Genomic DNA, 22,225 nt, shown 5'->3' on the forward strand with positions numbered 1-22,225 from the left:
CACTGCCCCTTGACTTATTTTCAAGGTTCTGGGTGATGCGACCTTTGGTTGCTTCAGCATCAACCCCGAGCTGCTTTCCCACCGCTCGGAACTGGGTCTTCTCCCAGCCCCCCACCACCCTGCGGCTGCTCGGGGCGGGGGCCTGGCACCAGAGCTGGAGAAGAGTCACAACCCCACTGCGAGAAAAGAGCACACCTGGTCCCTTCTTGAGCACAAGTGGCGAGCATGCCCCCAAATCTCTGGCAGATCACGTCCCAGGGAGGTGACAGGTAGCCAGAGGTGGCACTTTCTGAATGAAGCTCTTAGCCTGCCCTCAACTGGCGTGGGCCAAAGTAACTTATTCAACAAGTATTTGTTGAGCATCTTTCCCGTGCCGGGCCCTTGCCAGGTGTCGAGAACACCGTGGTGACCAAGACAGACCCAGCTCTTAGCTGAATGGATGGGAAGAAAAAGGCAACAAACAGGTGCACTGGGTGTCTCCCTTTGCCGTTCTAGGTCCCCTCGACCCCTGGTCATCCGACTGTGCTCCAGGCACAGGGTAAAGTCCAATGCTTATCCTCCAACTCTCTCCTGTCCAGGACGGGCACCCTCCACTGCCCCCTCCCACACGATGCCGCCCTTATGGTCTTGGGAGCAGTAATGGAGCCTGCTAGCTAGCCAGTTCCTGCATCATTCCTTGCAGCTTTTCCTCAGCCCCGTTCCTTCACGCCTCTGCAAAGCACCTGCAGTAAATTCATAAATTACTCCATTCAGGGAAACCAAATAAACAAGCAGGAAGGGAGGTTATTTTCGCTAGGGTGGTCAAGGAAGGCTTCTCTGAGGAGGTGACATTGAAGTTGAAACCTAAAAAATGTCAAGGAGGAGACAGATGTGCCAAATTGGGGGGAAGACCTAAGACATCCAATGATCAAGAAAAAGAAAGGAAGCCAAGTGAGGCTGGCTGAATGGAAAGGAGGAAGAAAGGGATAAGCAAGAAAATGTCTTCCTCTATCTAGAACGGAATTGCCAAGAACTTTCCATTCCCTCTCCGGGAGAGCTCAGTCCCTAAGAAACTGATGTGGGAAAGAGAGCAAGCTTCCAGCACCCAAGCCCCTTCTCCTGCTCACCCCCACCCCCACAGCAGAGTTGCTGCAGGGAAAGAAGAGGCAGAAAGAAGGAGCCCCAAGGCGCGAGTCCTCAGGACACGGTGACTTTAAGAAGCAAGCAAATCAGGGTCCAAACGGCACATACATGCATTTCCATTGCTTTAGACTCCACAGTGGGCTCAGGCCCACTTTTCCTTCAGGAGCTGAGCGGGGGACCGGGATGGGAGTGCTGAGCTGAAAGTCAGGATCTCAGGCCTGGGGGAAGCGGCCAAGGAGAAGGAAGGCTGTTTGGTGATACCGGGAAGAGAGAGGAAGCTGCCCAAGGTGAGCCTGCCAAGGTCAGTCCTGCAGTGGCTGCTTGTGAAAGCCGCTCCCCTGCTCGGTGCACACCTCCCCACCCCACCCCCCTCGGATTGCCACATGCCTGGGCCCCCAGGGCCCCCATCCCAGTGTTGCAAGATCCCGGTTGGGGTTGTGGGGGTGGAAAGGGGCCTCTTCACCTCCACCCCTACCCTGGCCAGCCAGGGAGGGGGCTATGGGATGCAGGGGGCTGGATGGGAGATGCTGAGGCGGTGATAGCCAGGGCTGGCTGAGGGCCTGGGTGCCTCCCCTCTGACAGGCCAGCCACTTCCTGTCACCCTCGCTGGCCCCCAACAAGCACACCTCTCCTTTCAGCCTGTGCTGCTCCTAAATGGGAATGTTCCAGCTTGGACAGGACTCCTGGCTGGCCTCCGTCAGTGCAACTACAAGCAGGCCTGGCCCCAGAGAATCTTCAGTGGAACAGGAGAAGTTCCCTCGGGCTACCCTGCTAGAGACTGTGGCGGTTATTCTCGAGGAAAATGGTTGCCACTGGCCGTCAATTCTGACTTCCGGGATAGCGGAAGGGTCCTAGGACTTGGGAAAAGGCAGGCTTCCTAACCGGGAGAGCCCCACCTACAGAGCTGTGGCCTCCCCTCTGGTTTTAGAAACAGAGATCTGAGGTAGGTAGAGGCAAGCCACCTACAGAATGGATCCCCCAAGCCCCCCAAGCCGGACTTCGCTGCGAGGCCCCAAACTGCCCAAACCTCTGTTGCCCCCCACACCTAGCACCGCTGCCCCTGGCCAGGCCATCCCACCCTGCTGCAATCGGGACGGTTTGCAAAACGCCTGCCGGCTCCCGCTTTGTCACCATCTGAGGTTAGGGCTGCGCTCAGGAGATAAGCCCAGGCCCCACCCGCCATCCAGAGTGAGCCGGCGGGCCTGCTGCAATCGGGACGGTTTGCAAAACCCCTGCTCGCTCCAGCTCTGTCACCATCTGAGGTTAGGGCTGCGCCCCAAGATAAAGTCTAGCCCCGCCCACGGGCTGGGCCTCCAAACCTCTCAAGCAGCATGGCCAAGAGACAGAGCTCCTGGGAAGCCACTCAGGGTCTGGAAGCCTCACTCAGGCCCAGCACAGAGATGCCTCCACCTGTCCTCCCCTCCCCGCTTTACCCCTCCACCCCTAACCTCACCTCTGCGCACCCATCCTCATTACCACCCTCTCCCCACACTGACCATCTGCTCTCCTCACTGTCTACCTTCCATCCCCACCCTCCCTCCCCACTCACATCCGTCCTGTCTCCTCACCACGCCCATTCATGTATTCATTTGCTCAAAAAATTCTCATAACACCTACTCCAGGCTGGACACTTTGCTTGTTATAGAAGCTACAGGATAAACGAGGAGAGCAGTCCCTGCCCTCGTGGGACTCACAGATTCATGAGGGGGACAGACACACATAATACCACAAATAAATTGATCATTCCAAATGGGCAGTGCTATGTGGCTAAAGTAAAGGGTGACCGGAGCGGATGTTAACAAGGGCACCTGACTTAAAGGTGAAGGTCAGGCAAGGCTTCTTTGAGGAAGTAACATGCAGACATCTGAAAGGTGAGGAGTCAGACTGGCAAAGAGCAGCGGTTCCCAGCCGACCGAGAAATATATGCTAAGGCCCCAGGCAGGCCCTTCCTGGTCACTGACAGGCTGGGGGAGAGGCCAAGTCAGAGAGGGGCTGAGGCCACATCTCCCTCTGATGGAATCCAGAGCATGAGAGGGAGGAACCACTTCCCAGAGGAAGAGGACTTTTCCTGTCCTCTAAGGAGAGAAGGGACAGCGGCAGGCACAGATACAAGCACAGGGAGGGTGTGGCAGCCGGGTCTGTCCAGTGACTCCGTCATCACAGGGACCAAGGTGCAGCGACTGAGCAGGAGGCTCTGAGGAGCAGGCTCGAAGGTGCAAGACCCCAGGAGCCGAGAGGGAGGAGGACTGAGATTTCGGACTTGAGAGAGCCCCGTTGAAGTCAGTGATGACAATGGAGTGACCACAGGCTGTCCTCTGGGGTGATTGCCCTCGGTGGTCCTTAGCTGCTGGGGGCCAGTGTAGAGAAGACACACGTTGGGAGGCAGGATGCACGGGACAGACAGTGAAGGGGAGTGGGGGGCACTTTCGAAGGAGGGATTTGGTGATGAGCCTGGAACCCCAGGTGGTAGATGAAAAGACAGGAAGGGCCAGCGGTTCTTCCATGAGCCCCTAGAAGAGCTCCAGTGAGCCCACTTGAGCAAACAAACCGTAAGGAAAGGAGATCTTATCAGAGAGTGTGATGTTCGATTCAGTTATTTCATAGGTGCTGCAGTTTCTGGTGATGATAAGGCTCCTGGGAGTGGCTTGCTGAGGTGGAATGGAGAATGTTCGAGATGGGCGAGTGAAGGAACTGAGGGCTCAGTGTGCTGGATGGAGAATCCACACGGACGATGACACCACCAAGACATGCCCTGCTCATCCCCATCCTCTCCCACACCCTGTCCTCGTCCTAGTTGGCCTCTACCTCCTCCCCTTTCTCCTCAGCACCCTCCCTCCCAATCCCTCATTTCCTCCCTCTGCACCCTGCTCTCACCTCATCCCCTCCTGTCCTCTTCACCTTCTGCTCTGCGATCTGCCCCGCCCTTGGCCCCGCCTCATGCTCTCTCTACCCTTCTTCCCTCCTGTCTCCACCTGTTCTCCCCACCCCCCTCTTTCTCATCCTGCTCCTCTGATCCATCGATTGTACTTTTACTCGCCTCGCTGTGCACTTGAGAACACGATAGCATGGTGGCTTAAACCCCACATTCACCACCGACCCACGCTGCCTAATTTTGCTGTGCCTGGGTTGTAAAATTGGGCTAATTATAATCTATCCTACCCTGGAAGGTTGCCAAAAAGAATACATGATTCTAACGCGCTCACAAGATGTCTGGGCACAAAGGGAATGCTCAGATAACTGTTATTCTCACCCTCTCTTCTTACCTCCTCTCTTTTCTCCCAGCCACCTTCCCACCTGCATTATCCCTCTGTGCCTACTTAGCACCTCTTCAAAGAGGCACAGGCGAATCAGATTCAGCCCCTGCCCACAGTCTAGCAGGGCAACAAGCACAAAAATAAATGTCAGGAGAATATAATAAGTGCTACTTGAAAGATGTGAAAGAATGTGCGACGCAAACCACCTCTGCCCCAGGGGAGTAAAGAAAAAAAATCTCAGCAGGCGGAGACCCTCTCAGCTGGCTCTGGAAAGACGAGGAAGAATTTGCCAGGCAGAAGCAGGACAGTGGTATTTCAGCAGAAGAAACACGAGGTGTTTCTTGAGCTGTTTCTGCTGGAAGGTACAAAGTTCTGCACGCATGTGTGAAGCTCGGAAGAACCCCTGCCCTGGCTGGGGCGCACCCTCCTCGGCGCGGCCACGAGGGGGCAGCAAAGCATTAGGAGTGACTGCAGTGGGGCGGGGAAACCTGAGGAGAGCCACACAGACCTTGACCCCCTTTGGGCCCATCGCCACCGGGAGGGTTTTCCGCCCAGCCAGGAAAAGGAGGGCGTCTGACACCTGGATAAAAGGGTTTGTCTTAGAAAAAGAACAGGAGTCCCCTAAAGATCTGTACACATGTCAAGAACGGAGCAGTTCTCCACTGAGTTGAAAGTGTCTGTAGAGTATGAACCGCTGATGTGACTTGGTATTGACCATGAGCCAGACACTGTTCTCAGCACCTTACAAATCTTCTTTTTTTTTTTTTTAAGATTGTATTTATTTGACAGAGAGAGACACAGCAAGAGAGGGAACACAAGCAGGGGGAGTGGGAGAGGGAGAAGCAGGCTCCCCGAGAAGCGGGGAGCCCGATGCGGGGCTTGCGGGGCTGGATCCCAGGACACTGGGACCATGACCCAAGCCAAAGGCAGACGCTCAACAACTGAGCCACCCAGGTGCCCCATAAATCTTTTTTTTTTTTTTTAAGTAGGCTCCAAGCCCAGCGTGGAGCCCAATGTGGGGCTTGAACTCACAACCCTAACACCTAACCAACTGAACCACCCAGGTGCCGTTTAAAAAGTCTTTGCTTTCTCCTCAAAGCAACCTTGCCAGGGAAGTACAATCATCCCCCTTTTGCAAATGGGAACCTAGAGGCATTGGGCCAAAGTCACCTGGGTAGAAAGCGGCAGAGTTGGTTGGGCTCCAGCGTTTGGCTGCCTCCCTTATAACTGGTCATTCCAGCCACAAGTCTGGTATGTCCAAGGATAAAATCCAGCCTCCCCGGGAAGTCAGCAGCCCTTCTGGAAACTCTTGTCCTGTCTGTAACTAATTAGCTGTGTTGCTTTGCATCATTTCACCCCTGACCTGTTTCTTCAAAAGTTAAGCAATGGGGTTAGGTTCCGTTCCTTCATCCACAAAATGATGACTAGGCCCTGGGGACTGTCGCGCGAGCACTGTGGCTACCAAGCCAGGCAGGAGGCAGGCTTACCTTGACAGAGTGCAGGACCGGAAGGGAGAGCCGCTAAGCCAGGGATGATTGCAGGAGAGGCCCCTCCTGTGAAGTGGGCTCCCTCCCCTCTGGCAAGTGTGGAATTTGGGCAGAAGGTGTTAAGTAAGAAAGGCTTCCCAGCATAATTAGAGGGCAGGTAGGAATTGGCCAGGCAGGCAGGGAAGGAGGGGTATCCAGGCAGGGGAAACAGGATGTGAAAGCACAGCGTGAGCAGAGAAAACAGGGAGTTCCAAGAGTTGGGTGAGAACATCTTTGAACATATTCTATTAATGTCCATTTTAAGAGGTGACTTTCCCTTCCAGCATGCCCATACGTGGCTCCGTGAAGCCTCATAGAGCCAACGTGGCAGCCTGTCCTAGGAGGTGTTCAGTCAGCCAACGTGTATTTGCTGAGCACCTACTAATTAGGTGCCCTACACAGATGGGGGAGGTGCCTGAAAGCCTTGCAGTTTCGTTAGAGTCCGCCCAGTTCTGATAGCGGGTTCAGGGACGTGCAGAAGCCTCGTTTGCCCATCTCCAGTGAGATAAGTAGGCATCTGTGAAGCATAGAGCGTCCCCACGCATAGCATTATGTTAACACCAATTTTTTAGTTCTGGGAAGGTTCCAAGGTTGTCTGCTCAGAAAGAGAGGAATGGGGATGAGAGATGAAAGAGGGTTAGGAGAGATTCCTGAATGAGGCAGGCTCCTCTCTGGAAAGATCAGTTGAGGCCTTGGTAGTAACATGGCCTCCTCCAACCCCCCACCATGCCACACACACATGACTCCCCACCTCTGGCACCCCCAGGAAGTAGCACCTTTGGCCCTTGTGGTTCACATCCAACCTCCTGGCGGGAACTGTAGATTTAGTCAACAACACTCAAATCTTGGAAAAATAAGCAAGAGAGGTGGAGATGGTATGGAGAGAGATAGTAGAGAGAGGGAAGCCAGAAGTGAGTGAGGCAGGAAAGAGGGGAGCCCAAGACAAGACCCAGGGCAGGTTAGGGAGAAACACTTGCAGGATGTTTCTACTACCGCTGCTCCTGCTAGGGACTGCCGCGAGCAGATGCCTGCATGAGGAGACCCAGAAATCTGTGACCCTTCTCCGGCCCCATCTCTCCCAACCTGCCCCCAACTTCCGCTCTTCCGCCCTCACCCTGCCTGACTCCCGTGACCCTCAACCCCTGCGAATCCGAACCTGCTATATCAGAGACCCTGTATCAGATGGAGCTTGGGATCCTGAGGGAGCTGGGATGAGAGGGGGACCTGCAGCCCTGGCCCTGGCCGCAGCCAGGCAGGCTGCTCAGCAACTCCAGGGAATCTTCGCAGGTGAGTGGGGGAACAGAAGGAGGCAGGGAGGGCTGAGGAGCAGAGGGCTAAGGAGGAAGACAACCAGAGAAAAGGAACTCTAACATGTTGGGGTGAAATTGACCGCTCATCTTTTTAAGTCCCTCCAGTTCAAGGCCCCCTGCTTTTGAGTCGAGACCCCGCACAGTACTGCCATGCTGTCTGGGGGGACCCAGACACGCCAAACTACCACAGGTGAGTTCATGTCGTTGAGAATGTATATACTACCTCTTCAGAGGTACCCAGAAATGTCTCCAGCTCACCTACAGATATCCATTCTTGGCAGATGCAGCCTCTTGAACCCAGGGTACAAAGGAGAGAGTTGCCTGGGGGCAAAGGTGAGAGCAATTTCTCAGATTTGGGAATCTGAAGATCTCTAGCCTGCCTAGACTTCTCCAAGCCCATTAGCACCAAAATTACTTAATGTGCTTCCTAACAAATGTAGATTCCTGAAACCCTTCTCCCCCTGGCAATTTATTAAATCAGAGACCTGGGCGGCGAGGGGTGGCAGGAGTCCCTATTCTGATAAAGACTGTCCACTCCTCATTCCCAGTACCCAGTTCCCTACTGTCTTCATCTGCTAAGCTAGATGTTGCATTTCACCCCCGGCCAGATCCCTGACACCCATCTCCGTGGTTATGCATTGTGGCCAGAGCAGGGTCCCCCACAGCTGGTCCAGCCAGATGGGCCCGGGGTCCAAGACACTGATTTTCTCCTGTATGTGTGGGTGGCCCACACTTCCAAGTGCCATGGAGAGGTGAGACCCAAATCAAATCCCTTTCCCTGTCTGCCTTTCTTAAACTTAAATATCATGGGAAAGGGGAGGGAGCACAAAGGCAGTTTTTATTAAATTGTGCTTATTCTAGGTGACTCGGTCATGTTGATGAAGTTTGGGTGGGAGCTAAGCCCTTTCAAACCATCCCTTGGTACTGAGTTCCCCGGGTGTCCATTTTCAGGAAGATTTCCTCTGTGTTCCCTCACTTCCCTGCTTCCCACCTCTACCTTGTCCTGGCCCATCCACAGCCCTCTGTCATGGCCTATGCTGCCTGCTGCCATCTGGACTCGGAAGACAGACCCCTTGCTGGGACCATCGTCTACTGTGCCCAGCATCTCACCAGCCCCAGCCTCAGCCACAGTGACGTCGTCACGGTGACTGCTGCATGAGGAGTAGGAAGGCGCAAACAGGTTGGGGAGAGGGGGCAGGTCACTCAGCTTCCCATGAAGTGGAAGAATCTACTAAGGATGGAGGACAAGATGCCTCAGCTCTAGGAAGAGCTGAGTGGGCAGAGCGGGCTATAGAGTGGCGGGTCAACCTGCTCCGTCCCCCATCCCCCTCACCCTGCAGTCATTTGTCCTTAGGTCACACTCCATGAATTGCTCCATGCTCTGGGTTTCTCTGGACAGCTCTTTAAGAAGTGGCGGGATTGCCCCTCAGGACCCAGCGGTAAATGGGAGGAATGAGGGCAAGCTTCCCCACGATGTCAACAAGAGGGGATCACCATCACCCCACCAACTCCTTCCTTCCAGTTCTGCTCCCCCCCCTTCCTAAGTGTTCCTTTCCTCATATTGCCTTCTTCCCCTTCTGTGCTCAGCTAGAGAGGACTGTTCGACAAGGCAACAAGTGACAAGGCGAGATGAGTGGGGACAGCTGCTTCTCACCACCCCAACTGTTAGCCACAGCCTGGCCAGACACTTGGGAGTGCCGGGGGCTTTGCCGGGTGTTCCCTTGGAAGAAGAGGTGGGGACGGGAGCACCTGGCGGAGCTGGAAGGAAGAGGGTGCGGTCGGGTGGCAACCAGCTCCCTCTTCCCTAGGGTCCTTCGTCTTCGCACTGGGAGGCCCGACTGCTCCAGGGTTCTATAATGATTGCTACCTTTGATGGTGCCCGGCGCACTCGGCTCGATCCCATCACTCTTGCTGCCTTCAAAGATTCGGGCTGGTACCGAGTCAACCACAGCGCTGCGGAGGGGCTGCTGTGGGGCCGGGGTGAGGACAGGGGAGGATGGCAGAGGGGCCCTCACGACCCGAGTCAGCGTGAGGGCAGTGAGAGGCTGGGAGGGATTTTCTGCTGCTGAGGTGGAACCGAAGCTGTGAGCACAGCAGGCGCTGAGGGATGCCTGGCGTTTCGTTTGTTTGTTCGGAGGGCTCTCTCTCTTCCTGTCTCTCCAGCAGGATCTGGCCTGGAATTTGGCCTGGTGACTACGTGTGGGGCTGGCTCCTCAGACTTCTTCTGCACTGGCAGGTACGTGTGCTGCGTGGTTGAGGGGCTGTACGGCCATCGGGGACCCTAGTGGTCAGCTGCCATCCCTCCCACACAGCGGACTGGGCTGTCACTACCTGCATCTGGACAAGGGAAGCTGTTCCTCGGACCCCTTGCTGGAAGGCTGCCGCATGTACAAGCCCTTGGCCAATGGGGTGAGACGACTAGAGAGAACAGAATGAAACAGAGCGGCCCCGAGCGGAGTCAACGTCTAAGGCATCTCGGCAAACGCTTTTCTGCCTCCTGCCCCGCCTTTCAGAGCGAATGCTGGAAGAAGGAAAATGGGTTCCCACCTGGGGCAGAGAACCCCCACGGGGAAATTTACCATCCCCAGAGTCGTTGCTTCCTTGCCAACCTCACTTCACAACCGCTCCGTGAGGACAAGACCGGGCATCCCTCTGAGATCCCACACCCGAAGGAAGCAGAGCTCACCGGCCGCTGCTACTTACATCAATGCACAGAGAGAGGAGCATACAAGGTGCAGGCACAGGGGTCACCCTGGGCCCCATGCCTTCCTGGAAAGGCCATTCAGGTGGGTACCGTAAGTGAAAAGCCATATAGCACATTGGCAAAAAGGAAGTTTAAAAGTCCTCGGAATAGTAGCACTATCCAACTTATTTCGATGTTCATTCATTTTTTACTAAGTACCCGTTGAGTCCATGACCCCGATCTAGATTGTACTTTTTCCTTAGAAGGAGGGCTTGAGCAAGCAAATGAGGTCCTAACTATACCCTGCTATGTATTTCCTTGCAGATACCTGGGTACTCGGGTCTTCTCTTCTGTCCCCGCGGTCGGCTGTGTCAAACTAACGAAGTTACCAATGCTGTTACTTCCCCACCTGTGAGTCTTCCACCCCAAGACCTGTCATTCCAGCTGTCTTTTCAATTAGCTGGGCCCCCAGGCCACTCGGTGGGGAAGGAAGAGCTGGACGGGCTGACTGAAGCAGTACTCCAGGCGCTGGTGAGCAGAGGCAGCCCCAGCAGGTAAAGGGGCACTTCAGGCTGAGGATTTCTCCAGTGGGCCAGGGGAACGGCTTACGTGGGTTGCTTCACCACTCTCCTCTGAAGACTTTGTCCCACTCCTAAGCCTGTACCTGCTTCAGGAGATAGACTCTTCCAGGGACTCTACCTCCCTTAAGAGATCCAAATGTCCCTATAGGTGCTATTTCCACAGCCCCTCCACTACCACTAGTCTGGTGTTCACTGTGTACATGGGCAAGTCCCCTGGCTGCCAAGGGCCTTCAGTTGGTACGCTGCACAGGGCCCTGACCCTGACTCTCCAGAAGAAGCCCCTAGAAGTACATTTTGGAGGAGCCAGCTTTACCACAGGACACACCAAGTAAGATAATATTCCAAGTGGTTTTCTTTCAAATTCCTGGAGTCCAGATGTTTGAAATTGCATTAAGTACTCACTTGTATGTAGGTCCTAGACAGGATTATTTCAGAAAACAACTCATGTGATCACCTCAGGTCTGTCACTACGGGACACCTTTCCCTCCATAATAAGGGAGTCCTCCATCTCTAGGACATAGGGATCCCAGTCCTCTTCCTCCCTTGAGTACCAACGGGGCACCATGTCCAGTTTCCCAAACACCATAGTCTAACTCTTCCCTTAAACCATTTCCTTCACTGCCAAGTTAGGTCTCCTTCCAACAATTTAAGTTGCTGGGAGACTCAGATCTTGGTCTTTTTCCTACTTTCTATATTCCTCTGATTTCCTGTGTAGCTTACTGATTGGATGATGCAGGGTTTCATGAGCTCTGTGTATTAGGATAAAGGTGAAGCCCTTCACCTCCTAAGTCTAGGTATTATACCAAGCCAAATGTTACCTCTGTGTTCCTAGGTTGCTGGTTACCTTGGACCGTAATCCCTTTGTGACCCATCTAGCACTGTCCACAGGACTCTGCCTAACACTGCTTATTCTGGTGGGTGCACTGGGAACCGTGGCCTATCAGAAACGAGCTACTCTTCGGGTGGCACCATCTGCCCCTCACCATTCACCAGAGCTCCAAGACACAAGGGGCCCAGCTGGAGGAATAAGGGAGGTGTGATGTTACCCACAGCATGACAGGGTAGATAGGGCAGATTATTTCTTAGAAGACAACTGGATGGCAAGTGTACATTTCAGTTCTACTTTTCTCAGAATGCCTCTTCCTCTAGGTATCACCTCTATACTAGCCTTGTAATGAAAAAAAGCAAGAGACATGGTTCTGAAGATTCATTCTTTATTTTGATACAAAAAATAAACCCTTCAACCTATAGTGTCACTTGTTTTCATATCACAAGCAAACTTACGGAATAGGAATCTGTTACCAGATTCCTGCTCCAAGAATATCACGTATGCTTTAGGAAAAGTCATTGATATTTGGATTCAAATAAACATCAGTGTGAAAGGAGTAACCAATTATCTCCTTCTCCTGATTTTTCCATAATTTTACAAAATCATCACTAGGAAAGCTAATAGTTGGGACGTCACATAATTATGCCAGAATCTGGTAAGGGCAGTGAAACCAGCCATGTGAATCCAGTTAAACTGTAAAAACATGACCTTTTATTGTCCTTCTCTCCCGTTTCTGGAGTAGGAAGGCTCTACTTTATAGCCCCATGGGCCAGCAATATACTTGAGTTATAATGTGTAGGTTCCTTCTGGTTATACGTGCAAAAGAAGCCACAGAATTCTTGAGGGTCTGACATGTAGAAAGGAGCAAGCTAGGAGGCAGACTGCTGATCTAGATTTACTTAGATGGAAAACACTTATGCGAGCAATCCAGTTGATAGGCTGTTAACATTGAAATAACCAAGCCTTGGGGCGCCTGGGTGGCTCAGTCAGCTAAGCATCCAACTCTTGATTTCGGCTCAGGCCATGATCTCAGGGTTGTGAGATCGAGCCCCGCGTCGGGCTCGGTGATGGGCATGGAGCCTGCTTAAGATTCTCTCTCTCCCTCTCCTTCTGCCCCTCCCCACCCCCAAAGAAATAATCAAGCCTGTACTGGTCAACAAGTTCAGTCAGCTGATCAGGATACCATCCCTAGACCTTTAAGTGACACATTGGAAGTTCTCACAGTAAAGTTGCGACTCCATCAGCTGTGATTATCTTCTTTGTAATGCCCATCAGTCTTTACCAGCCGTAGCAGCCACTGCCTGGTAAAACTTTGCCACGAAGTCTGGCTCACTGACCTCCAGCTGCCTGACAAATTCATTGCGCTCTTGCTCAGCCCAGCCTCGAAACCACTGATCCCAAAGACGTAGCTGGCACTCAAAGATACAAGGTGGTCGGTTTGCTCCAGAAACACTAAGCTGCTCCAACCCTTCCAGCAGTGGCTGTAATTTTCCTGGCACCGCCTTAGCTACCAGGTCCTGTAGGAAACGTTCACGCTGCGGACCTGACCAACTGGCAAACCAGTGAAGAATACACTTCATCTCCTGGGAAGTGATGTAAGACATTAGCGGAGGGGAAGAGTTAGTAATACTGTCTGGTACTGAGGGTAAGGGAGAAGGGAAGGAGAGTGGCATCGAAGAGGAAGATGATTCCAGTGGCATCCTGAAACATAAAAGCACTGTTATATACTCTCTAGATAGAGTAACCAAAATACAACTTCCCAACAAGGAATCTTATCACAATCAGCATCTACAGATAAAATTACTTTTCAACAATTCAGTTTACAGGAAAACAACAGGGTACTTCATATAGGTTATTATCCAATCACCTTAGAGAAGGTAACTCAAGAATAACTTCGTTTCATACTTGCCAACGTTCCTGTTTTTCAAACTCATCACCCTCCCCAACCACTGCTTCTCTCCATTATTCTCATAAAAAAAAACTAAAAATAACCAACATATTTCTTGCTCATTCTCTGTGGCCTACTTCTATGTTCCAGGGTGAGTAAAGAAAAAATGATTAATGTTGGTGCATCTCATCTTCCTCAAAATGAAAAAAGGTACATATTTTTTAATCTAGTACATGCAGCTGGTCTGGGCCTAGATGCTAATCATTCCAGAGCTATCAACAGTGAGAAAATAAAAAAAAATTTTTTTAATCATATATGATGAAAGAGCCGCCTTTGTAATGTGCATATAGCCTCTGAAATACGCCCAGAACTTCGTAACATCCTTTACTTCCTTATATTTCCAGTAAAGCACCAGGAAAAATTGAAAAGCAGAGAGTGCCTCACCCAAAATAAGATAACACAGTAAGAAAAAATAGGCGAAGTCACATGTTTATTCAAGACTGAAAAAAGTCTGAGATCCTGGGTGGCTCAGTCGTTAGGCGCCTGCCTTCGGCTCGGGTCACGATCCCAGGGCTCTGGGACCGAGCTCCGTACGGGGCTCCCTGCTCGGCGGGGAGCCTGCTTCTCTCTCTCTCCCACTCCCCCCTGCTTGTGTTCCCTCTCTCACTGTCTGTCAAATAAATAAATAAAATCTTTAAAAAAAAAAAAAAAGACTGAAAAAAGTCTAGTTGGTTTGGTGGCTTAGGAGTATAACGTGTTACACTGCTGTAGATATATGACAATTGATGTCTTTGCACATTTATTGATGCCCTGCCATTGATTTGCATCAGTAATGCAAATAGGTCAGTCGACTTGAATAGATTTCAAGTTCCACAGTTTGAATTTCTAACAATGAAAACCTTAAACTACTTATCAGTGACCTATTTTACTGTTTGCGTTCCTTCTCCTGCAAGTTGGGTTTGTAGTGACAAAGAAAGGAACCCCTAAGCAATCAGCATCATCAGTTCGGTACCCAAACAGTCCAAGGAGATTGCCTTTTTCACAGCAATTCCTCCTAAGGAACTTTATTCTCTTACTCGGGTAAGGAAAAACTTTCTCCGAGTCTTGCCTCCACAGCAAACTCAAGTTCAACGATCATGAATTAGTTCACAGTCCGGGCCCCAAGGCACGGTGCTGCCACTTGCCCACTTTGGAGGCCATGAGCCTGGCATTCCAAGGACCCAAAGAGCAACGTAGTCTTAGATGGGAGTGGCGGGGATTCAAGAGATTGGGAGGCGGCAGCTGTATCGGTAGCAAGGCGGGAAGTGTGCCCTACTAGGGTAACCCGCAAACACCGAGTCTGACCCGGCCCAGAGAGGGACTTCTACCCCGCTTACCTCCCCTTTCCTCTCACAGGGCACCCGAAGACCGTCACAAAAGTGCTTAAATTCCAACAGTCGCCGCCGCTTCCATGTTTCCTGAAAACCCTAAGCAGGACCAGCCCGTCAGCCCACGCACTTCCGGTCCCGGACCAGCCCCAAACACCCAAGCGCCTCAGCGCCTCAGCCTTAGGTTCGGAGATAGCCGAGTAACTCCGATTTTGGTTATGCCAGAGTCGAGGGCTTCCGAGTACATTCGATTCAAAGCCTCGGTGAGACGAAAATAACCGAGCTCTGAAAGCAGAGCGAGGGAGGGGGAAGTGGCTGAGAGGAGGGAAAGAACTGATTGGCGCCGATGTGAAGACGGAAATACCCGAGCAGTTCCGGAGGAACCCGGGGAGTTCTGAGTGGTAATCGAGGGGTTGACTATGGCAGTGGGCGGGGTCAGCTCGGTACGTTCGAAGGGCGTTGGCGGAAATTACCGAAGATGCCCGAAGCCGTCGGGACGGACCCGAGTACCTCACGCAAGATGGCGGAGCTGGAGGAGGTGACTCTGGACGGGAAGCCTCTTCAGGCGCTGCGGGTGACCGACCTGAAGGCCGCACTGGAGCAGCGAGGCCTAGCGAAGAGCGGACAGAAGAGTGCTCTGGTCAAGCGGCTCAAAGGGGTGAGAAGTCGGCGTTGCCGGGGTGTCGGAGGGGAGCGGACCCGGTAGAGACGAGTCTCTGCCGCGGCGCAGGCGCAGTGTCCGGGCTCCGCGCGAGCTTGCTCAGGCCGCCAGCGCGAGCCTCCGGATCCGCGCGCACGGTAGTTGCTGAGGCTCGCGCTGGAATAGAGATAGCGCCGGTTCCCGCCCTAACGGCAGCGGCGCGAGCCCAAAATGGGAGGGTGCGCGCTACTCTCCCGGAGTGTCTTAAGCTCCTTCCTCCTTCCCCCACCCCCTCCTTGTTTGTGTCTGTGGCTTCGGCGCATGCGCTGCAGAAGGAGTTAAATCCCACTACTACCACCGGCGTTTGCTGGCCTGAGGGGGGCGAATTGGGCTGGGTCGGAGTTAGGGGTATAGTTGGGCGGAGGGGTTAATGGGGTTGGTGTCGGTGTTGGTGTCCGGAAGAATAGGATTGGGATAGAGTAAAATGACTACCTGATTAGATTAGGAGGTGAGATGAAGAGAAATCTTGATTTGAAGGGACTCGGTTATAGAGGGGTGTACAATTTATAGGGCATTCGGAAGCAATTTGGGCGGATAAGAGTTTGGTGAATCCTGGTGAGAGAGGTTGGGCAGGTTGATATATGTTGGGGGGTTTGAATCGATTTGAGTAGCTTAGGGTGGGATCGTCATGAGGTGGGTGGATTTGTGTGTATAGATTTGGTGTAAATGGAGGGAAGATGAGGATGTCTTGGTTTTAATTGGGGTTAATTGGGATACAAGGCCTGTAGTGCGGATTAGGGCTGGGTTCGCTCAAGGGTTAAATTGACGGACCGTTGCCTCTACAGAAGCTGACGGTTTTGTGTGTGGATTGGGTCATCCATAGCGTGGAGTCTGTGGTCATTTTGCTCTATAGCCTCCTTTTTGAAATTTTTATAGAGTTGATAAATCTAGGTGCCACTCTGTTGGAAACAATACAAGTTCACTCAAGTAGATCTTGTCCTGGGTAACTGACCAAGTAATTCAGTCAGGCCAAAACCAGCAGCCCCATGTTGGTTTCCTGTATTTGAAGCTGACTTGAGCATTTGAAGTCATTTTACCTGCATGGCCAGATTTAGAAGGGGCATTAGTCAGAAGTGCAGAAGATAACAGGGACTGTATGTAGTACTGGTTCTGTCACTGTCACTGATTTTATTACATAGCCACGTCGATGATTTTCTCCATGTGCCTGCATTTTACATTTGTATTTTGGGGAGCAGTAACCATGGCTACTTTTAAGGGTCTTCTGAAGATGAATGAGAATTAGTAAAAGGCTTTTAGGTCCCTGGAAAAGGAGTACAGGTTAAGTGTGTATGGTTAGTCATTGCATTCAGTGAAGAGATTGGGGAGGGCTTGGGGTTTATTCCCTTAGATTCTGACTTTTGCCCTTCTCTGTACCAGGCTCTAATGCTAGAAAATTTACAGAAACACTCAACACCCCATGCTGCATTCCAGCCAAATTCCCAGGTAAGAAAAAAGGTTCATTAGATAGGGTGGGCTCTTTGAATGCACAGACATATGGAAGGACATAATGATGTATACTTGATGCTTAATTCCTCACCAGTATTTTTCTAAGTTCCCTGGGTTGGGAATTTCCTCATAACAGCACAGTTGAGCTCTAATAAAGAATTCAAGAACCGAATTAGAAGAGCTATTAGTTAATTTCTGATACTTGCAATGGTATGTGCCGAAAGATGTGGCTCCAATTGATTAAGTGTAGTACAAGAATATGAAGTCATTTACTTGCCATTCATTTGGGGAAAGTAGTTGCTGTCTTTGAATGTAGATATGAAGTAGACAATCAGGGCAGTGTAAGAAAATACTTGCTGATCAAGAGTAAGTCTTGGGTTGACATAGATTTTTCAAGAATTCAATCCTGTCGAAATTATCCACCATCACTAGTGTTAATGCTAACTATGCACTTACTCCTAAATATCATTAATTCCTCTGTTACTTAGGGCAAGAAATTTAACCTTTGCAGGCCCTGCATTCCTAAGTTCCAATGTATAATAGAAAAGTTTGTACTATATCCATAGTTTTATAAGTGCTCTGCTTTGGTTCTGTAGAGCTGCTTTTGGGGGCTTCCTGGGAAATACAACCTTCTTCCCACGTGAGCAGGGGTTCACACTCCCCTCTTAATTAGATCTACTTTTATCTTGTATATTGAGTTTCAGTATAAGATATCTTTAGAAGAAATCATTCCACAGTTTAAAAAAATAAGATTTTTAGACTTTGTGATCTCATATAAGATTTTTTCCAGCTCTTAAAATCCCCTCATTATAGCATGTTACATACGTAAAGGAAAAATCCAGGTCTTCGTTAGTGCAGTGTTGTGTGGCTCTGGTACTAGATGAAGTCCCAAGATACAGTGGAAAAACAAGAGAGCCTTCCTACTCCCTGGTTACCACTTCATTAAGCTATATCATAATCTAGACAGTTTACAGATGTTTAGTTAAGTATAAGCTTAAGAAACTGCATAAGTTAATCAGTTTGTGATTATATTCTTTTCATTCATTGCATTTTAGTCTTTTAAGCTTTGCTTTTATTATTAACCTAGGATTTTTGCAGCAAATGTATATGCTCTCTAATACATGCAACCCACACTTCATCAATGTCCGTTGATTACCAAGAGACTCATCTGTATTTTAGGTGAAGATAAACATTTACCATGCTTAGGAAAGATGACTAAAAACATAAACAATATTCAGATTTTTTTCATTTTTTTGGAGTTCTAGTCGGACTTGCTAAGCTAGAAGGTTCTGGGAGAAGGACTTGCAAAGAGAAAACTGAAGGACAGAAGAGTGCTGTGGGAGTCTGTGTTGCAAGAAAAAATGGGAAAAGGGATTAAGCTCCTGGATTTTAAATAGTGTTACCAAGGATTTCTTCCCACCCAAAGAAAATGGAGTTAAAACTCTGTCTAAATGCTGAACAGACATCCCTTTTCTTAATCTTTTGCTTTCATACTCTGAGTACTGTTATTTGAATTTTGGAGATGCTTGACAAAATGATTCCTGGATAGGTAGAGATTGACCTTTTTTATATAAAAAAAAAAAAATGACCTAGTATGAATCAGTATTATTTCTTTTCAGTTCTTATTATTATGAAAAATGAAATTTAGATTATATTTGGATAATATTTTAGATTAAAATTTTAGATTAAAAGGCATAATTTTACAGGAATTTTTATTTTAAGCTATTTGGGCATTGCTGGTTGGGAACTGAATTAAAATTTAAGAAATTATGTGCAGTTCTTTTTGCCATCTTTTATGAATCATAGGGTTCTTTATTTTGGTCCTCAACAAGAGTAGCTTAGAAGAGGGCCTTCCAACATTTTTTTTTTTTTTTTAAAGATTTTATTTATTTATTTGACAGAGAGACACAGCGAGAGAGGGAACACAAGCAAGGGGAGTGGGAGAGGGAGAAGCAGGCTTCCCGCGGAACAGGGAGCCCGATGTGGGACTTGATCCCAGGACCCTGGGATCATGACCTGAGCCGAAGGCAGATGCTTAACTACTGAGCCACCCAGGCGCCCGGGCCTTCCAACATTTTGATTATCGTTCTTGGGCTCAATAAGGAGTAGAACTTTGCTCCATCGAATTTTCTTCTCTGTGTTTTCTTGGTTTGCTTTCCTTGACTTTTCTTTTTTCCATGTCTTCTACACAGATTGGCGAGGAAATGAGCCAGAACAGTTTCATAAAGCAGTATCTGGAAAAGCAGCAGGAGCTACTTAGGCAGCGTCTGGAACGTGAAGCCCGAGAAGCTGCAGAACTTGAAGGTAAGCCCAGACTGTCACAAGGAGTTTTTCATTCTTACTCCTGTCACTGAGTAGATAGGCCTGTTTAACTAGGCAATTTCAGGAATAAGGCTGAAACTGCTACTTACTTGCTTTGGTAGTTAAGCCAAGTGAGTTGTTTGTTTACCTTTCGTCAGGGAAGAAAACACGTAATTTAACTATCTGTTAGAAGAGGATTCCTGCCAACAGGAAGAATTATAAGTAAATTAAGCTACCCTTTAAATGAGGTAGATCTTAATCCCAGGGAGTTTTTCTCTATGTACTGTGCTCTTTTTAGTATATACTCTGTGTCCCGTGACTTTGCCTGATCTCCTTCACTCCTCTACATATTCCCACATGCTTAGCCCTTCACTCCCTCCCTGCCCCGACCCAATCTGTACTTTGCAGAAGCTTCAGCTGAGTCGGAGGACGAGATGATCCATCCTGAGGGAGTGGCTTCCCTGCTGCCTCCTGACTTTCAGAGCAGCCTGGAGAGACCAGAGCTGGAGCTCAGCAGACATTCGCCCAGTACGTATCTCCCTCCCCACTGCGCTGTTTTGTCAATCCTGCGTAGTTGGTGGGGGGAGGTAGTTAGGCCTCCTTTCATGCTAAGCCTCCATTAGAGTCCCAGGGAAATTCTGTGACATTGATACTTCACATCTGTTTATCATGGGAATTATGTCCTTTTGGAAGTCTGCTTTCCCCTCTATGTCGTGTTAACTCCTCAGAGTGTTTTTCTAAGGCAGTATGATGTTTCTTCTCTTCTGTATCTCTTTAACCTCCTCTATCTCTGGATTGAGCAGTAGTCACAACTCTTTGTCATTCCTTCACCAGTTGTATAGATTATCTATTGCACATCCAGTCATTCCCCGCCCCCAAATGGGTGTCTGCTGTAGTTTATTAATTCATTCAACAAATTTTTGTTAAGTGCCTGCTGTATGCCAGGCACATGCTAGGCACCAGGAATATAGTAGAAAAAAGACAAGTCTCTCCTTTAATGAAATGTATAGCCTACTGAGGAGATGGACATTAATTAAATTATTATATAATTAGCTACCATTGTGGTGTGTGCTCTGAGAGGCAGTGCAGAACATCATGTGAGCATATTACAAGGAGCTCTAACTCCCTGTGTGGAGCTGGTTCAGGCAAGATTGGTTTTTTCACATAAAAATTAAGCACCCACTTTTGTATAGTATTTCAAGCAAAAGTCTATAAATGCAGCCTTTGTCTTCTAAACTACGTAAGATGGTATACTTTTAGGAGAAAATGTATATAAGACATGTGGATAGTAAGTAGATATGTTAAACCAGTGTGTACATTAAAAGTACTTTAAATCATTATTAATGTTAGTGGTCATAGGGAAAGTGATCACTCCATATTTAATATTTTTAGAACGTGTGGAAGTTACTAGCTCTTCTGATTAATATAGAATTCCTTTTTTTTTTTTAATTTAATTTTATTTATTTATTTGAGAGAGAGACAACAAGCATGAGCGAGGGGAGGAGCAGAGGGAGAGGAAGAAGCAGACTCCCTACCGTGCAGGGAGCCCGGCATGGGGCTCAATCCTGGGACTCCAGGATCATGACCTGAGCTGAAGGCAGACGCTTAACTGACTGAGCCACCCAGGCACCCCTAGAATTCCTTTCTGAACATAGATTTTTAGAAGATACTTAATGGTAGAAGAAAAATAAGTTATTTTAGAGATCTCTTTTCTTCTCAAAAATAAGTTATTTTAGAGATCTCTTTTCTCCTCAAATACAAAAGTAGCAGAGCCTCAATTGATCCATTTTGCTCTTAGCACTCTTTTCCCTGATTGTAAAGCCAGGAGGAAGGGGAAGACTCTTCTAAATTAGTGTTTCTCCTCAAGTAAAAGTCAAGAGAATATTTATTGAATTTCTGCTATATACGTATCTTCATGCTAGAGTATATGGGGAGTTAGCACTTTGTAAAATCTTTTCAGAGAGAAGATAATTGCACATAAAGCCAACAACAGAAGATGGTGTGTTTTAAAGTGACATAAATAGTGCAAACAGACCATAAAAATATAGAGTAAAAGTTCTCTGAGGACTAGAGTGATTAGAGAGAGCTTCGTGAAGAAGGTGTAGGATTTGAGCTGAGCCCTAGAAATAAGTAGGATTTGAATTGGTCCAGAGGAGACAAGAGAGTATTTTTAGGAAGGAACAAAAGCATAAAGATAGGGATGAATGTGATATTTTTAAAGGATAGGTAATAAACGAATCTAGCCAGAGTAAAGTATTCTTTCATATTCAAGAGTAGTCAGAGGAACAATTAAAAAGGTACATTGGGATAATATTGCAAAGGGCTTTGAGTATCAAGCCAATGAATATGAGATTTTTTAGGGGGGACAAATAGTAGGGGGGAAGCCATTGAAAATTCTTGGTAGGAACATGATTTGATGAGGAACTCTCTTTAAAAAAAGAGAGTCTCTCTGAGTTCTAAATGTAATTTGAAATGAAAATGAAAAATGGATCCTGAAATAGAAATAAGGTTTCAAAAGCAAATAAAGATTTAGAATAAAGGTAACCAGTCTCTTCAGTCCTTTTTGTCATCAGCTGGACTCTCCCTGTGGTGGTAATTGATGAAGGGGGGACAAAAACAGATTGAAGAAGAGGAAAGAGAGGCGAAAAATAAAATAGAAGAGATGAATGTAGTAAATTGTAGAGTAGCTAACAATTGCCATTTGTGCTCTTCAGTGTACTCTCTGCCATAAACTTTCTTACCTCTGATCTTGGCTAGAATATGAATCTCATAGATGTGGTACAAAATTTGGTCAGGGTCCTAAATGGAGTGGTAGTTGGAGTTCTAGCGGTGTTTAGTTGGATCAGTGGTAATGCCTGGAGTTTACCCAGAAAATTAGATTCTTTCAAAATGTGCAATGTTAGTCTGCCATAGGCCAGTAAACTATTGGGAAGCCAACTTACTTGGATGTTTTGGGGGTTTTCTCTAAGATTTTCATTAAAGGAAGGTTTTTAGTAACAGTTTGTTAATCAGTAGTGGCACCTGAGGATATTTTTTTTGGTATTAAACTGTTTTTAAGAATATGGCTTCCTGGGCCCTACCCTCAGAGTCTCAGGGAATGTGAGTCCTGGGACTGTACATTTTTTTAAAGTCCCCTAGTAGTTAGTTAATCAACTCAATTTGTGACTGACTAACTGAAAGAATAGTTTTTCAGTATTGTAATTAATCAGGGTCTTTGG

General features: G+C 48.7%; 2 protein-coding genes across 2 annotated transcripts; one reads left to right on the top strand and one right to left on the bottom strand.

The window, feature by feature from the left end:
- The first annotated feature begins 6,882 nt into the window (after nucleotides 1–6,882).
- LMLN2 (leishmanolysin like peptidase 2) lies at nucleotides 6,883–11,516 on the top strand. The gene is made up of 14 exons (XM_034994568.1): nucleotides 6,883–7,189; nucleotides 7,318–7,402; nucleotides 7,494–7,545; nucleotides 7,821–7,964; nucleotides 8,231–8,356; nucleotides 8,567–8,651; nucleotides 8,800–8,945; nucleotides 9,021–9,192; nucleotides 9,379–9,448; nucleotides 9,525–9,621; nucleotides 9,726–9,998; nucleotides 10,220–10,449; nucleotides 10,625–10,804; nucleotides 11,309–11,516. The coding sequence occupies exons 1-14, from the start codon at nucleotides 6,883–6,885 to the stop codon at nucleotides 11,514–11,516; spliced, it is 2,175 nt and encodes a 724-aa protein (XP_034850459.1).
- A 154-nt stretch (nucleotides 11,517–11,670) lies between these two features.
- CUNH14orf119 (chromosome unknown C14orf119 homolog) lies at nucleotides 11,671–15,073 on the bottom strand. The gene is made up of 2 exons (XM_034994548.1): nucleotides 14,570–15,073; nucleotides 11,671–13,006 (listed from the first exon to the last, which is right to left on the bottom strand). Exon 2 carries the CDS (start codon nucleotides 13,003–13,005, stop codon nucleotides 12,577–12,579), a length of 429 nt encoding a protein of 142 aa, XP_034850439.1. The 5' UTR covers nucleotide 13,006; nucleotides 14,570–15,073; the 3' UTR covers nucleotides 11,671–12,576.
- Between the last annotated feature and the right edge of the window lie 7,152 nt (nucleotides 15,074–22,225).

The sequence above is a fragment of the Mirounga leonina genome, unplaced genomic scaffold (genome assembly GCF_011800145.1).
Source record: "Mirounga leonina isolate KUSES-001 unplaced genomic scaffold, KU_Mleo_1.0 Mir_91, whole genome shotgun sequence".
Taxonomy (NCBI): domain Eukaryota; kingdom Metazoa; phylum Chordata; class Mammalia; order Carnivora; family Phocidae; genus Mirounga; species Mirounga leonina.

Coding starts and splice junctions, on each gene's coding strand:
- LMLN2 (XM_034994568.1), top strand. CDS start 6,883: ATGTTTCTACTACCGCTGCTCCTGCTAGGGACTGCCGCGAGCAGATGC. Junction 7,546..7,820: donor AGAGTTGCCTGGGGGCAAAG/GTGAGAGCAATT, acceptor ACCCCCGGCCAG/ATCCCTGACACCCATCTCCG. Junction 10,805..11,308: donor TTTACCACAGGACACACCAA/GTAAGATAATAT, acceptor CTGTGTTCCTAG/GTTGCTGGTTACCTTGGACC.
- CUNH14orf119 (XM_034994548.1), bottom strand. CDS start 13,005: ATGCCACTGGAATCATCTTCCTCTTCGATGCCACTCTCCTTCCCTTCT.